The sequence below is a fragment of the Anomaloglossus baeobatrachus genome, chromosome 1, assembly GCF_048569485.1.
Source record: "Anomaloglossus baeobatrachus isolate aAnoBae1 chromosome 1, aAnoBae1.hap1, whole genome shotgun sequence".
NCBI classification, from domain to species: domain Eukaryota; kingdom Metazoa; phylum Chordata; class Amphibia; order Anura; family Aromobatidae; genus Anomaloglossus; species Anomaloglossus baeobatrachus.
This window is the reverse complement of record NC_134353.1, coordinates 759333506-759349979: the sequence shown is the minus strand read 5'-3', so window position 1 is coordinate 759349979 and position 16474 is coordinate 759333506. Positions and strand designations below refer to the sequence as shown.

General features: G+C 43.6%; 1 protein-coding gene across 1 annotated transcript in view; it reads right to left on the bottom strand.

The window, feature by feature from the left end:
• Positions 1–16474, bottom strand: part of FBXW8 (F-box and WD repeat domain containing 8) — a 202099-nt gene that overhangs the window by 19319 nt on the left and 166306 nt on the right. The window contains 1 exon segment of the mRNA XM_075324830.1: positions 10362–10489. Within this exon segment, the coding sequence (XP_075180945.1) occupies positions 10362–10489 (128 nt within the window).

Sequence of the window (16474 nt, the reverse complement as noted above, 5' to 3'; positions counted from 1 at the left end):
GTGTGTGACAACATTCCATTAATCCTCACTTTAGCTACTGGTCTAGTATATAACAGCTGTATCAGGATATAAAATTAGGGCCAAATCCCATATGTTTTAGCACTCCCCACAGATATCCCCATTCCACACTGCCAAATGCTTTATGAGCATCTAATGAAGCTATTTCTCTCTGTCCTGGATTGTCCACCGGCAGTTGCATGTTAAGGTATAATCTTCGTATATTTTTTGCCGTGGATCTATTAGGCATAAAACCCGACTGATCCCTTTTGTTAATCGATTAGAGAGTACTTTGGCTAAAATTTTAACATCCGTCGTTAACAGTGAGATGGGCCTGTATGATTCGGGGAGTTTTGGATCCTTATCCTCTTTAGGTATTACTGTATTATCGCCTCCCTCACAGACTCTGGCAGTTTCCCCCTCTCCCTTGCCTCCTCTAAGACACTCAGCAAATTGGGTAAGAGTATTTCTTCCAAAGATTTGTATACCTCCACCAGTAGACCATCTACCCCTGGGGCTTTTTCATTTGCCATGCCATGCAAAGCTCTCTTTATCTCAAAGTGTGATAGGGCCCTCTAGACTGTGTTTCTCTGTCTCTGTAATTTTGGGTAATGTCATTGTACCTAAGAAAGCCTCTAGGTCGCTCTGTCTCGTCTCCCCTCTAGTGGAATATAATTCCTCATAAAAGGCTGCAAATGTGTCCAGAATATCTACCCCCTCCGTAACCAAATCTCCCGTTGTGGTGCAAATACAATGCACAAAGGATGATTGTCTCTGAGCTCCTGTCACCACCGACAACAGATGTCCCACCTTTTCTCCCTCCGCATAAAAGTTATTTTTGAAAAGCCTTCTTACTAGCTACTTTCTCCAATAGCACCTTATTAACTTCTTCCTGCGCTGCTTTTAGCTTCTGCCTATTCTCTGGTGTGGGCTGTGTTACCATCTCTGCTTCTGCTCCCTTCAAGGCTTCTAAGCAATCAGTTTCCCCTGTCTACTACGAGACTTACATCGGCAAACGTCTCTAAATAAAAGGCCTCTCAGGTATGCCTTCATGGCGTCCCAAACTACCAATGGATCCGCACTACCTCTATTAAGGGTAAAATATTCCAGAATCTCACTGGCTATACCGTCCATGTCAATACTTTTTACCCAAACCGGATGTAACTTCCATTCTTTTGTTAGCCTCTCACCTACTCCCTGTTTTTTAATAGATACCAGTATTGGACTATGATCCGATATTACTCTAGCCAAATATTCAACACTTGAAATTCCATAGTCCATCAGTTCATTTTCCAAGGCCAGGTCTATACGGGAAAGCGTACCATGGGTCGCTGAGTGACAGGAAAACCAGGTCACCCCTACATTCCTTATCCTCCAAACGTCTACCAACCCCAATTCTTGAATAAGGATACCAAATGCTGTCGCTCCGTCCCTCCTCGCCTCCTGTGAGTTTCTGATCCTGTCCCAATATGCATTTATGACATTATTAAAGTCACCGACCAACAAAAATGGCAAATTCCCCCATTTAGCCGAACGCTCTCTCACCTCTCTAATTTTGACACTAGTGTACAGCGGTGGAACATATATAGCAGTAATGCATAATAATTGTCCATACAACTTACGGATCACCATTACATATTGTCCCTCTGTGTCTATCCATGTCTCCACTTCTTTATATAGGGCGGATGTATGGACCAACACAGAGACCCCGATAGCATAAGCAGAAAAAGTAGAGTGATTCGCCTTTTGCACACATCGCTTGTTCAGTACATTTGTCGTTTCGTTTGTCAAATGCATCTCTAATAAACACATTATTGATGGTCTCTGGTCTAGCATATATTTTATCATTGCGTCTCTTCTACCTCTATCTGACAGTTCCCTTACATTCCAACATAATATTTCAATCTCCTCTCCCATGTTGAAAATTACTGGTTATCTTTAAACAAACATCCTGTCCCTTTGTACACTGAGTCTTTCCCTTCCCTAACCCGCCCCTTAGAACCACCCCAACAAAACTCCTCACCTCCGATTTACATCTTTAACTCCCTTATAGGGATTGAGGTCTGTCTCCCCCAGACCGGTCAACCTCCTTCCTCCTTTTCTCTCATACCAAACCTGTCTCATCCCAGTGAGCAGAACACCCTAACTCACCTCCCGCCTTCACCTTATTGGTTTTCATTTGCATATATCATATAATGTAAACTACTAACATATGAATTTTTGAAAACTTAAGCATTTATCAATCGCCACCGCACGGCCAGAAGAAAAAAAAAAGAGAATTTTGTTTACTTACCGTAAATTCTTTTTCTTATAGTTCCGTAATGGGAGACCCAGACCATGGGATCTGGGTCTCCCATAGGAACGATAAAGAAAAAATTATTATCCTCCTCCTGTCATTGTCCAACTTAGTGTTAAGAAACTTCTCCCTGCCCCATCTAGCACTCAGGGACAGGAGCAGGACTTGTGAAACATCCTTCTCCTCTAGCATATGCAAATGCTTATGAGTAGCCAGCCCAGTCCTGTAGTGCAGGAAAATCACGAAATTGCAGTGTCACTCATAGCCAGCTTCTATCCTTCTCCTGTTGTTTGCAGCTTCCTTGCATTGATGTCTATCCATTTCATGGCCTCCTCTGGATCAAGAAAAAAGTGAAGTGCACCTGCTCCAGTCCTGCTACTCGAAGTTTTGCTGGGAACATCATGGAATATTTAACCCCCAGCTCACGGAGTCATCTCTTTACCCCTGTAAATTGTATTCTTTGCTTCTGTACCGGTACAGAGTAGTCAGGGTATACAGCCACTGGGTGTCCATCAATTGTCAGGTTCTCCAGATCCTGCGCCTTGCGTAGAATAATATCCCAGTCCCTGTAGTTAAGCAGTTTCGCCAGCATCATACGGGGCCCCTTGCCAGGTGGTTGCGGTTGCATTGGGACTCTGTATGCCCTCTCAATTGCATTTAACTTGGTCAAATTATCAGTGCCAATCTTTTCTTTAAGCCACGTTTCTATGAATTCCGTAGGATTTCTTCCCTCTACTTTTTCCGGGATGCTCACCAGTCTTATATTGTTCCTCCTGGAACGGTTCTCCAAGTCATCCGTTTTTGCGGACAACTCAGATATCTGCTGCTGGAACGTTTTCTCTGCTTTTTGCAGTGTAACTATATGATCCTCAGCTGCCCCCACTCTTTCCTCCACAGCACTGGTTCTCATATCCGTTTTCTTCTGATCTTTTTTGAGAGTAGCTATATCTCCCTGTATTCCCAGCACCTGCTGAGTTAATGTTGTGAGGGCCTGTTTGCAGAAGGAGACCACCTGAAACACATCCTTAATAGTGGGGTTCTCCTGTATTTCCTCTGCTGCCTGCTCCTCTCCTGAATCCTCCTCCTGTTTGTCTTCTCCTAGTTTTCCCTCTATTCCTTCAACCTCCTCCAGATCTTCCTCCTCCTCCCCGTTCTCCACCATCTTACCGGGCTCCTCCAGAGATTCCTCTGATTGTCTTGCAAACTGTGCAAGCTTTGCAGCCGCTTCCATGTGACGCCGGCAGGCTGTGTTTGCTTTCTCCGCCTCCTCTCTGACCTCGGTGCCATTTTGTGATCCAGGCCCTCTGCCTGCTCCTACTTCCCTCTGTCGCGACCTGGACATGCTGCCGGTTCAGGAGCCGATACTTCTCCTGCTGGATGCCTGTACCTTCCCCTGCCCTCCGGTGTCACTATGATCATCGGCCGTGCGGCGGCTCCAGCGGTATCACGGTGAGTCAGCAGGAGAGTGTCTCCCTGCGTGTGCTCACATCCCGGTCCAGGCTCCACCCCTGGTGATAACTTATTTTTACCGGACAAGCTCTTTAATACTTCTGACCAGACAATGTTTTCCCTCTGTTCGGGGATTTTATTTCTGCTCTCGTTTGCACACTGCATTCCTGCCTTTTTTTACTATGATGTTATAGCCAATCTGCGCTAAGGAAAGATACGTTGTGCCCTCGGTCTCCTTAGTAGGAGCACCAGCTCTGTATTCTGGACTTTCTTACGGTGTTGAGTTATTTATATCTATAGAATCTCTTTTCCTGGATGTTCTTTTCGATCACACTATTCTCAGCATATTCCTGTCATCCTAACCCGAGAAAACTCCATAAGTCTGGCACTTTTTATACATAATAGCCCTGGCTAGTCTAAAGGGTGCTTTACACGCTGCGACATCGCTAACGATATATCGTCGGGGTCACGGTGTTTGTGACGCACATCCGGCGTCGTTAGCGACATCGCAGCATGTAACACCTCTAAGCGACCTAAAACGATCGCAAAAGAGGTAAAAATCGTTGGTATTGGAGAGGTCGCTCAAACACCAAAAATCGTTGACAGGTGAGTAGCGAGGTTGTTTGTCGTTCCTGTGGCAGCTCACATCGCTATGTGTGACACCGCAGGAATGAGGAAACTCACCGTACCTGCGTCCCGCCGGCAATGAGGAAGGAAGAAGGTGGGCGGGATGTTTGGCCCGCTCATCTCCACCCCTCCTCTGCTATTGGGCGGCCAATTAGTGACGTCACTATTACGACGAACGAACCGCCCCCTTAGAAAGGAGGCGGTTTGCCGGTCACAGCGACGTTGCTAGGCAGGTAAGTGTGTGACGGGTGTAAGTGATGTTGTGCGCCACGGCCAGCGATTTGCCCGTGTCGCACAACCGACGGGGGCGGGTACGCTTGCTAGCGATATCGGTACCGATATCGCAGCGTGTATAGTACCCTTAACTCAATGGCCTCAGTTGAAATCCCTCAGATGGATTGATTTTTACATTCCAATATGGACTTGCACGGAGGATAAATCCACACGAGAATAAAAAATCATCAGAATTTAATGCAGAACTGTTTTTTTCTCATTTGTCATCAGTATGGCATCCATTTTTATAGAGCAGCAGTACTAAAAATGCACAGGATTAAATAGTTTCCCATGTTAAAGAACTGCAGTGTACAATACTATACAGTGGCTCTGTATAGAATCAGATTTTTTTTTCTGGTGCCTGCTGCGATTTGTTTTCATGTGTAGGTTTGCTCCATAAAAAAAAAAAACAAAAAACGCTGCAATATGGGATCATGTCTAATTTGCCTACAGAAAATCTTTAATTGTTAAACGGCCGGTGTCGCCAATAAAATTGTCTGTGTCAAGCCTCCTTTACATGTCGGTGTTTCCGGTACGTGTGGTGTCCATTTCCACATGTAAAGGAGACACGGACACACATAGATCCATTAAATTCAGTGGGTTTGCGCACAAGTCCTCGTTTTCACATGGACCGTGTGTGGAGAATATGCATGTCTGTGTGCTCCACGCGGCGACATGTCCGTTTTCTGCTGGGAGCACGGGTGTCACACGGACCGCACACTGATTTGATCTGTGTGACAACAGTATGACACGTAACAGAGCAAACACCTGTCCCCTTAAAGGGAACCTGTCAGCTGTAATATGTACCCAGAACCACGAGCTGTTGTGGGTGCATATTGCTAATCCCTGCCTAACTGTCCCTGTATACACTAGCATAGATAAAGAGATCTTCAGAAAAAGTATTTCTAAAGATCGTATATTATATGCTAATGAACACTGGGACTAGTCCCAAGGGCATTTCTTCCCTTAGCTAGTCGGCCCAGATAGCATAGTAGCACATCCCTGTGGGCATATTAACATGCTAATTAATGTGAAGCGACGCCGCACATACCTCACTCTTCACAGCGACCGGTCGGAGGATGGATGCGCTCTGCGCGTGATCCAGAGTCCTCAGCACTTCCGGTCATGCGCACTGTACCTCAATGAAGCCGGGAAGCTTACACCCGCATCAGTTTAGTATGCATGATCGAAGTCCCGGGTACTCCCAGCCGAGATGGATCATGCCCAGTGCATATCCATCCTCCACCAGCCGCCATGAAGAGTGAGGTATGTGCGCGTCGCTGCACATTCATTAGCATCTTAGTAAGCCCACAGGGCCGTGCTATGATGCTATGTGAGTCGACTAGCTAAGGGATCAAACGCCCTCGGGACTAGTCCCCGTGCTCATTAGCATATAATATACGATCTTTAGAAATACTTATTCTAAAGAGCCCTTTGTCTATGCTAGTGTATACAGGGAAGGTTAGGCAGGGATTAGCAATATGCACCCAGAAATGCTTGTGGTTCTGGGTGCATATTGCACCTGACAGGTTCACTTTAAAAATATACATATTTTTATACTTACCTGTCTTCGGCGTTGCTGTTGCATCCGAATCCCGCTAATTATGCTCATGCATATTCACTGCACTGACTGTGGACCCGAAAGTAACTGCAGCGCCGGAGTCAGGTAAGAATACCAGCTCATGCTGTCTGTGTGCTAGCCGGGTGTCACACGGACAGCACACAGACAACATACACATGGACAAACATACTGACCTACCCCATGGACCATCATACTAGCGCGTTAAATGCATGAATGTGTGAAGAGTTCTCACAGTAAAGCTTCATTAAGACATCATTTTTTTTTTTTTTTTGATGTATCAGAAAAACGGACCGAGTTTCAGTGATTTTCGTCCGATTTTCCCCAGAGATTGGTCAGTGTTTCAGTTTTTTCACTAATGAGGAAAACAAAAAATGTTTCCCCAATTTCTCCTATCTATAAGGCCTCCGACACACATCCGTTAAAAACGTGCGTGTATTGTCCGTTTCCGTATATACCGGAGACACGGACAAACGTGCACCAATGTTAATCTATGTTTGTGGTCAAACTCATTTTTCATCATGTCCATATGTCCGTAATCCGTTTGTTTTTCCATTTTTCACGGCAGCATGTCCGTTTCCTGCATGGAACATGCACACACGGACACCATGAAAGTCAATGGTTTGGTGCGCACAAGTATGTGACACGGATGCATCTCCATATGCTCTGTATACGTTTTGTGCTTTTTTCTAGCGATGTCGGTCATTCTTTCTTTTCCTGTGTATGTCGGTCAATCTCCCTGAGTCCGTCGGTCGGTCTCTCTCTGTCTGTCTGTCTCTCTCTCTGTCTTGTCTGTCCCTCTCTCTGTCTGTCGGTCAGTCTCCCCCCTCTCTCATACTTACCGATCCCCGATCACCGGCGCGGCGCTGCACGGCGTTCACACTGCTCCGGCGGCTTTTACTATTTTGAAAAAGCCGGCCACTCATTAATCAATCTAGTATTCCCTGCTTTTCACGCCCACCGGCGCCTATGATTGGTTGCAGTTAGACACGCCGAGTGACAGCTGTCTCACTGCAACCAATCACAGCCGCCGGTAGGCGGGTCTATAATGTGCAGTAAAAAAAAAAATAATTAAAAAAACCGACGTGCGGTCCCCTCCATTTTGATACCAGCCAGGGTATAGTCACACGGCTGAAGGCTGGTATTCTCAGGATGGGGAGCTCCACGTTATGGGGAGCCCCCCAGCCTAACTATCAGCCAGCAGCCGCCCAGAAATGCCGCATCCATTAGATGCGACAGTTCTGGGACTCTACCCGGCTCTTCCCGAAATGCCCTGGTGCGTTGGCAATCGGGGTAATAAGGAGTTAATGGCAGCAGCCCATAGCTGACACTAAGTCATAGATTAATCATTACAGGTGTCTAAGAGACTCCTCCAATGATTAACCTGTAATTTAAAGTTAATAAACACACACAACAAAAAATCCTTTATTTGCAATAATAAACACTAACAAATACCCTTGTTCACCACTTTATTAACCTCCAAAAACCCATCCATGTCCGGCGTAATCCACGGAGGTCCCGCGTCGCTTCCAGCTCTGCTAAATGAAGGTGACAGGAGCTGCAGAAGAACACCGCCGCTCCTGGCAGCTCCATGCAGCAACTGATGTAAGTATCGCAATCAGCGATGACGTCACTCAGGTAACTCGCGGCCACCGCTGGATCCTCCACCTGTGACAGCAAGTCGCCCGGGTGACAGCGATAAAGTCACAGGTGAGTTGCGGTCTCGGGTGAGTGACTCCAGCAGGCCGCGGGTAAACTGAGTGACAGCAGCGAAAATCGCGCTGCTCACTTCTGTTACTCTGGGGATTAGCGGTCACCGGTGATTCCTTCACAGGTGACTGCTAATCAGTATGCGACACACAGACAGAGCCGCGGTATGACAATGAAGTCGGGTGAAGGTCACCTGAGTTCATTCTCTACGCGCGACACTGTCTGCAACAACATATTACATCACACACGGACATTTCACACGGACAAAACACACTCACATGTCAGTTATGTATCTCACGCACACACGGACATTCCACACGCACACATGGCTAGCATACGCTGTTCACACGGATGCCACACATACCATAAAAACGGACATAAAAACTGATCACGGACCTGAAAAACGGCCCGTATTACACGTGCGTGATTCTAACGGATGTGTGTCGGAGGCCTAAGTCAGTAAAAAATGGAAAGCATATGGATGGCATTGAAAAGCTGTCAGAGTTTTTCACTGACACGCAAACTTGCATTGCCGATTTTGATTGGATACTCAAATATTGGACAGGTTTCCATGATTTTGCATGGACCACTCGATCCAAGGAAAAAAATATGACATGTGAACTGACCCTTGTGTGAATGAGGTCTTACATGTGTATTCAATAGGACTGTGTCCACTGGTAAGCACAGTGTGAATTCATTCTACAGGAGGAAGCCTCAAGGTTTTCACACCGTACACATCTGTTGAATATTGTTGTAACCAGTGATACACCTGAGGTCTTGTTGACGTCTTTGAATACGATCCTGTGCCCAGAAGGAGATAAATTCTGTAGCCCTCCGATCTTACAATCAGGACAATATTGATAAGTAATATGCTTTACCGTGCCATAAGTTGAACCTACAATTCAGCCATCACGACTTACAAACACCAGTAGTATTAGTAATCATACTAGAGAATGTAATATTACAAATACCATTTTTTTTTTGGAAACCTCAAAAATGTGTTTTTCCACAATACACCAAACCTACAATCTTCAGTGACCTGCCAGGAATTTAGCATTGTTAGAACAGGATTAATTTGTACCCTCATAAATGTAAGAAATATGTTTAAGGAAAGCTTGTTCTCTTATCTTTGAGATGTAATTAACTGAGCCATGACACACACAGTTCTGAATATGAGAACTTATCAATCTGGTAAATCCATGTTTTGGAAGAGAACACAGGCTGAAATGAGAAGAATAATTTATCAAGTATGTCACGATCCAGTGCACTGAAATAACAAGCTCTGGCGCATCTCCAGAGCTCTGTGGCATCTTTCCTCCTGTGGTCTGGAGGATTGGGGAAGGGTGCAGGTGCCTGGAAAGGGAAGGTGGTAAGTGTCTGATGGAAAAGACGAGACACGGCTTTTCCAAATCCCTATTTCAGAAGAGGAAGAGCAGGAACAGTTTGCCAAAAAAGTCATCTGCTACCGCGTTCTGCTGCTTCAATAGCCACGCAGTCTACACCTGTTGTAAAGCCTCAAAGTAGAAGATGAGAAAATTTAATTCTAGACAATCCTAGTGTAGAGTAATAGGCAATATTAACATACTGTTCCTTTTTCTTGCTATGTATCTACAGTATATCACAAAAGTGAACACACCTCACATTTTTGGGCAATTTTTATTCTATCTTTTCATGGGAGAACACTGAAGATCTGACACTTTGATACAATGTAGATTAGTTAGTGTACAGCTTGTATATAAGTGTAAATATGGTGCCCTCTAATAAGTCAACACACAACCATTAATGTCTAAACCGCTGACAACAAAAGTGAGTACACCCCTAAGTGAAAATGACCAAATTGTGCCAGATTAGCCATTTTCCCTCCCCAGTGTTATGTGACTCATTAGTATTGCAAGGTCTCAGGTGTGAATGGGGAGCAGGTGTGATAAATCTGGTGTTAGCTCTCATACTGGTCACTGGAAGATCAATATGGCACCTCAGGGCAAAGAATTCTCTGAGGAGATGATAAAAGAATTGTTGTTCTATATAAAGATGGCCTAGACCAGTGTTTCTCAACTCCAGTCCTCAAGACCCACCAACAGATCATGTTTTCAGGTTTTCCTCGATATTAGACAGGGAATAATTCCATCACCTGTGCAACCTTAAGGAAATCCTGAAAGCCTGCTTGAGGAAAACCTGAAAACATAATCTGTTGGTGGGTCTTGAGGACTGGAGTTGAAAAACACTGGCCTAGACTATAAGAAGATTGCCAACACCTTGAAACTGAGCTGCAGCATGGTGGCTAAGACCATACAACTGTTTAACAAGACAGAAAATATGTAGCTCCATATAAAACAGACCGAAAATACAGAAATCAGAACCAAATGAACCCGACAAGACAATAAACTATGGGTAAGTCTCTAGTAATGTGGTTATAGTCTCTAAAAGTACCTTCTGTCTCGGTTTCCAGTTACCAAAAGATGTGGAGGGCTGTCTTTCAGATTGATGCAGGTAAAGTCTCCAGTAGAATTACCCAAACTTGTGAGACACTGAGCAGTCTGTAGGTTGTACACATGAATCTGCGGATATAATGAAACAGGAATCTAATAAGTACAGTGATCCCTCAAGCTACAATAGTCATTTGTTCCAGGACATTGTGCGCTGAAAAGACTGTAACCTGTGACCATAACACTATCGAAAAATAGTAATTGATTCTGAAGTCTAAGAAATGTCAATTCAACAAAAGAAAAATGAGGATTTAATACAATTAAGCAGATAACCAATATATTAAAGATACAAGTCCACTCCTTACATGAAAAGGTCATAAACAGAAGGGGGAGGAATCACGCTCTATATTGAGGATAGGAGCCTCCTCTTTGAGGATTATATATATATTTTTAAATACCTATTAAACTCACCGTCACACAGTGGTTTAGGAGCTGAATACAGAGACAAAAAGATATTTCGTCTCTCTATCTAGTTCCAACCCCTATCCAGTTTTTGAGACCATAAAAACACACTTATGATAATGTCATCCCTGGTCACTCTTTTTGATGTTTTTGACAGCTACTCGACATCCAAATCACATCCTCAACTGGTCAATTGAACAGAGGAAAAAACAGGGATAACTTTTTTGAAAAAAAGCACATCCTGGAATACCCTAGGTTATTCCTAACAGAACCAACACCCAATATGTGGTGCAAACTCATCTACCGAACTGTTATTTTAGATACCATGCACCCTATACACCCTATAGAATGCCAAAGGTCATTCTCTACAGAACAGAGACTTAATAACGGTCCAAGGCCATCATCTGAACTGATAGAAAAAAGATTTTTTTCAGCAAAGCAACAAACACTTATATGCCAAAGATAATACAGAATAAAAAAGTCCAGTAACCATAATTTGTTCCTTAATAGGATTCTTGATAGATGAACTATTTATCACATATCCACTTGAGATTGTCATATAAAATAATATCCTTCTTCATAGAGGTAGTTGATTTCAGACATGTGAAATGTCACAGGTTCCTTTTGGTAATGGTTAGACACTCTGTGCTTGATAGCTTCACAATCTTGGGATACAATTTACACCTTACACCTCGACGCGTTTCCCCCCTTGTATGATAGAGCCAAAGGGTTCATCAGGAGGTTTTATTGATCCATGAGTTTAATATCAATATTCAATATGGATCTAAAAGAGGAAGAGAGAAATATATACAATCTTTATTTTAAGCATTTTCTCTTCTATATCCTTAAATTCTAGTCAGTTAGTAGGCATTAACCCTCTATTTGTGACCCTTTTGCAATGTGGAATTTTGTTTCATGGTGAATTCAGCCTGTGTATATCTTATGCCTCGGGCGCATGCGCGGCGCTGCGCTATGGGAACCTTCGTGGTGCCGCTTGGAGAATATGGGCGGCTGCGTGGTTGGCGCAGGTTACCTAGGGTATTACAGGATGTGCTTTTTTTCAAAAAAGTTATTCCTGTTTTTTCCTCTGTTCAATTGACCAGTTGAGGATGTGATTTGGATGTCGAGTAGCTGTCAAAAACATCAAAAAGAGTGACCAGGGATGACATTATCATAAGTGTGTTTTTATAGTGAGTTTAATAGGTATTTAAAAATATATATATAATGTGAATAATGGTATCAAGTATATATAAATCTTTGAAAAATTGCAATTTTTCCCTCTGAGGAATTTTTTGATGAGGGGAAATAGGTATCGAATCGTGAAAGAAGGATGAATTGTATATTGCAATGTATCTACCCCCTTATTGGTTGAATCCAGCTGAGACATTGTATGTATTTATGTCTATGAGTCTGTTTAGCTTTTGGTTTAATAAAGGAATTTTTTAAAAAAAAGTTGGGGTTTATAATATATTTTTGAGATAAAATTAACCCCTGGAATATATCAAATTGAATCTGTCTACTGTAACTTGTATATGTATTTTGTATGTAACCCCCTTCTCATGTACAGCACCATGGAATTAATGGTGCTCTATAAATAAATAATAATAATAATAATAAGACAAAAGATCTCCTAGGAGAGCATTGCCGAGAGCAGAACACTGCCTCAAATGGCTTTCACTAAACTACATCTTGGTTCCCCTTTTAAGTATCCACATTAAATCGAAAAAGTTAATATATCAAACCAGGCCACCTTCTTCCATTGCTTCATTGCCCAGTTCTGATGCTTACATATCATTGGGCAACCTAGCCAGTCTGTGGCTACACAACCTCAAAGTCAGCAATGTTTAGATACAATGTTTTGGTACAGAATCAATGGTAAAAGAACAATGGCATGAGATGCAAGTAGCCTACAGTATGATGGCAAATGAACTGTGTGTGCCATTCCATACTGTGGGATCAATTTTTTTTACAGTACATTATCTACTGTTTTAAGCCTGGAGTTAGAGATTATAATACAGATGAGTTCCAGTTAACAATCTCTATAAACACATGGTAGTAAAAAATGTTTTATGCTATACATACTAAACTTGTAGCAACAAAATGTTTATGGTACATGAATAATAGATGGCGAAGGTAAAAAGCAGCTGGCTACAATCTGATGTCATTCTTGACAACGTGCCAGACTGGCTTTGGGGCCACACTGAAGTAGAAAATATTGGGCCTTCTAACAATCAGAGAATTGACTTTGTTGTGCCATCCCAAAGGTGATACGGAGAGGGCAACTATAAACTTTCTAATCCAGTGCACTTAGAGAGCCGCTATGTTCACAAGAATAGGTCTCGTGAGGGTAATATCTGGTATTCTTACTGAGGCACCATAATGTCAGGATGCCTAATTACCTTCTTAAGGGTGAAGTTATACAGGGAGAAATAGTGCGCCTTAGCATACCTGTATAATAAATTGCCAATGCAATCAATGTAATGTTCTTTATGAGATTTACCATAAGTGAAATGAAATGTGTCATCATACCTCTTCCCAAAATAACGTGTCATTCTATGAAAATAAACAGCAGTGAGATCTTTATCATTTTATTAGCAAAAATGTTTTTGAGACTCTGTTTTAAAGCAGTTGTCCAGTGATTAGGTATTGATAACCAATTCTTAAGCCAAGGTCACCAATTTGAGATCAGAGGGGTCGAACACCCTGTATGCCCACTGATCAGCTTTTTGCAGCTCCTGCGGTGGTTAGAGGTTCTCAATGTACGGAGCTGGAACACCACAGTTCTGCACACTAGGTAGTGACCACTCTTGGGTACCACAGCTAGATCACATTCCAATCGATGGAAGCAGAGCTGTTGCACCCAAAAATCGCAAATACACAGAGTATGGAGCTATGGTGTTCAGGATCTGTACAATCGGTATGTCTGACTGCCATAGGAACTACAAACAGATGGTTTGTGGGGATGCCAAATGTTGGACCCCAGCAATCTGATATTTATCATCTATCCTAAAAACAGGTGCTCAATATCTAAATCCTTGACAATTCCTTTAAAGCAACACTCCAGCGTTAGTTTTTTCATTTCAGAGCTGAATTGGTAAAAGTCCCCTGCATCATATATTACACTCACCTTCTGCCGCCTTCATCATTTTCCAGCTTCGCTCCCCTTGGTCTCTGGCGATATGTGACTTCCAGTGTTCATGAAATGTGTCGGAGGTCACAACTCAATACAACTATGAAAGCCTTGTTCTGGCCTCGTTCTGGCTCTCATAGACTTGTATTGAGACCTTGTGATTTAACTTCTGAATTCTTGACAGTCAGAGGTTATGGGCAGAAGATAGAAGATGACACCGCGGGACCGGAAGAGTGCTGAAAAATGATGGTTACCAAAGGGTAAATAGAATACTGGGGGCAGGGGGCTTAAAATACAATTTAAAGCACCACTACAGCGGTGAAAACCCCCCAAAAAGCTGGAGTGGTGCTTTAAAGAGGACCACCCAGCTGGATTTTCATATATAAAGTAAAGCCAGTGCTATACTGGTGCTAGGATGATGAATGTAACAATACCTTTTGTTCAGAGATTGGATGTTTTATTTCAGAAATATGTGCAAGTACAGTTCCAGCAATGCATTTTTATTTGATTCACAGGTGCAACAGGGGAGGGAATATGTGGGTCAGGTCTTGCTATCTAAGCCCACCCCTGTCTACCTGCTTCTGTCGGAATTAACATCTATGACGGTGACAGGGGGAGTAAAGGTGGTGTCACACATAGCGACGCAGCAGCGATCACGACCAGTGATCTGACCTTATCAGGATCGCTGCTGCGTCGTTACATGGTCGCTGGTGAGCTGTCAAACAGGCAGATCTCACCAGCGACCAGTGACCAACCCCCAGCCAGCAGCGACGCGTGGAAGCATAACTAAGGTAAATATCGGGTAACCAAGGAAAGCACTTCTCTTGGTTACCCGATATTTACCTAAGTTACTAGCGTCCGCCGCTCTCACACTGCCAGTGCCGGCTCCCTGTTCCCTGCACTCCTAGCCAGAGTACACATCGGGTTAATTACCCGATGTGTACTCCAGCTACGTGTGCAGGGAGCAGGGAGCCGGCACTGGCAGTGTGAGAGCACACCGTTAGCGCTGGCTCCCTGCACTCCTAGCCAGAGTACACATCAGGTTAATTACCCGATGTGTACTCCAGCCACAAGTGCAGGGAGCAGGGAGCCAGCACTGGCAGCGTGAGAGCGGCGGACGCTACTAACTAAGGTAAATATCAGGTAACCAAGGAAAGGGCTTCTTGGTTACCCGATGTTTACCGTGGTTACAGCTTACCACAGGCTGCCAGACGTCGGCTCCCTGCTCGCTTTAATCCGTCGCTCTCTCCCTGTCACACACAGTGATGTGTGCTTCACAGCGGGAGAGCAATGTCCAAAAAACGAAGCAGGACATTCAGCAACGACAGGTGACCTCACAGCAGGGGCCAGGTCGTTGCTGGATGTCACACACAGCGACAGCGACGGGATGTCGCTGCTACGTCACAGAAAATGGTGACTTAGCAGTGACGTCGTTGTCGTCGTCGCTATGTGTGACACCACCTTAAGGCCAGACAGGCACACAGGGGCAGTACTAGATAGCAAAACCCGACCCACATATTCCTTTGTTGTTGCATCTGTCAATCAAATAGCAGTGCATTGCTGGGACTTTACTTGCACATATATATGAAATAAAACATCCAATCTCAAAACAAAAGATATGATTACATTCAGCATCCTAGCACCAGTATAGCACTGGCTTTACTTTATATATGAAAATCGTGCTGGTTGGTTCCCTTTAAGCTCTTTACATTCTCTCACCTTGCTCTTGGCTCATGGCTGGACACTGCAGCAGACACCCAAGAGCAGGGAGAAGAGACGTTGTGAAGCGCTTACTGTAAACAGCCAAGAACACCAGAGGATGCACAGAAAGCACTTGTGTAATCTGTTCTTGCAGTCATATTCAATATCATATCTCTGCCTTCTTACCAATATTCATTTGGCAGCTTAGCAAGAAGCAAGAGACAGATGGATGGCAATATGACCGCAAAATTAGACTACTCAAAAGTTGATTCTACTACGACACTACAGACACATATTGGTCTGTGCTCACAAAACTGGAGATTTAATATTAGGACCTTTAGCAAAGTTAGTTCAGCTTTTCTTGCAATTTAACACAATTGACCGTAAAGGTGGATATAGCAATCAAGTAAACACAACAAGTTGATCAGTCAGTTGTATGCAGCAATTGAAATGTGCATTTAGCATGGTTTATCTATGGAATGGTCTTTGTGACTCTTATGGTGTGAAGTATGTGGTCCGTTTGGTCTTTTATTGAAGCAGTAATAAGAGTCATTATAGACATCAATAACAAATAATCCAGAAGGTGAAGAGCCGGTGAAAAACCTCTAGATGCAAACACAAATCTTGGGCTTTTTTCCAGCTCTGATGAGATCGGAATGATTTTTTTTTTACAATGTTTCTCTAATATTAGCTTTTCCATTTAACCGGAAGATATTCTGCAGTGCAGTCAATATCGTAAAGCTTAGAGTGCTAATGAGAGTCATCGCTGCCATCGGATGCACATTACTCACGACTGACATAAAGCTAGTGAGATTCTACATGAC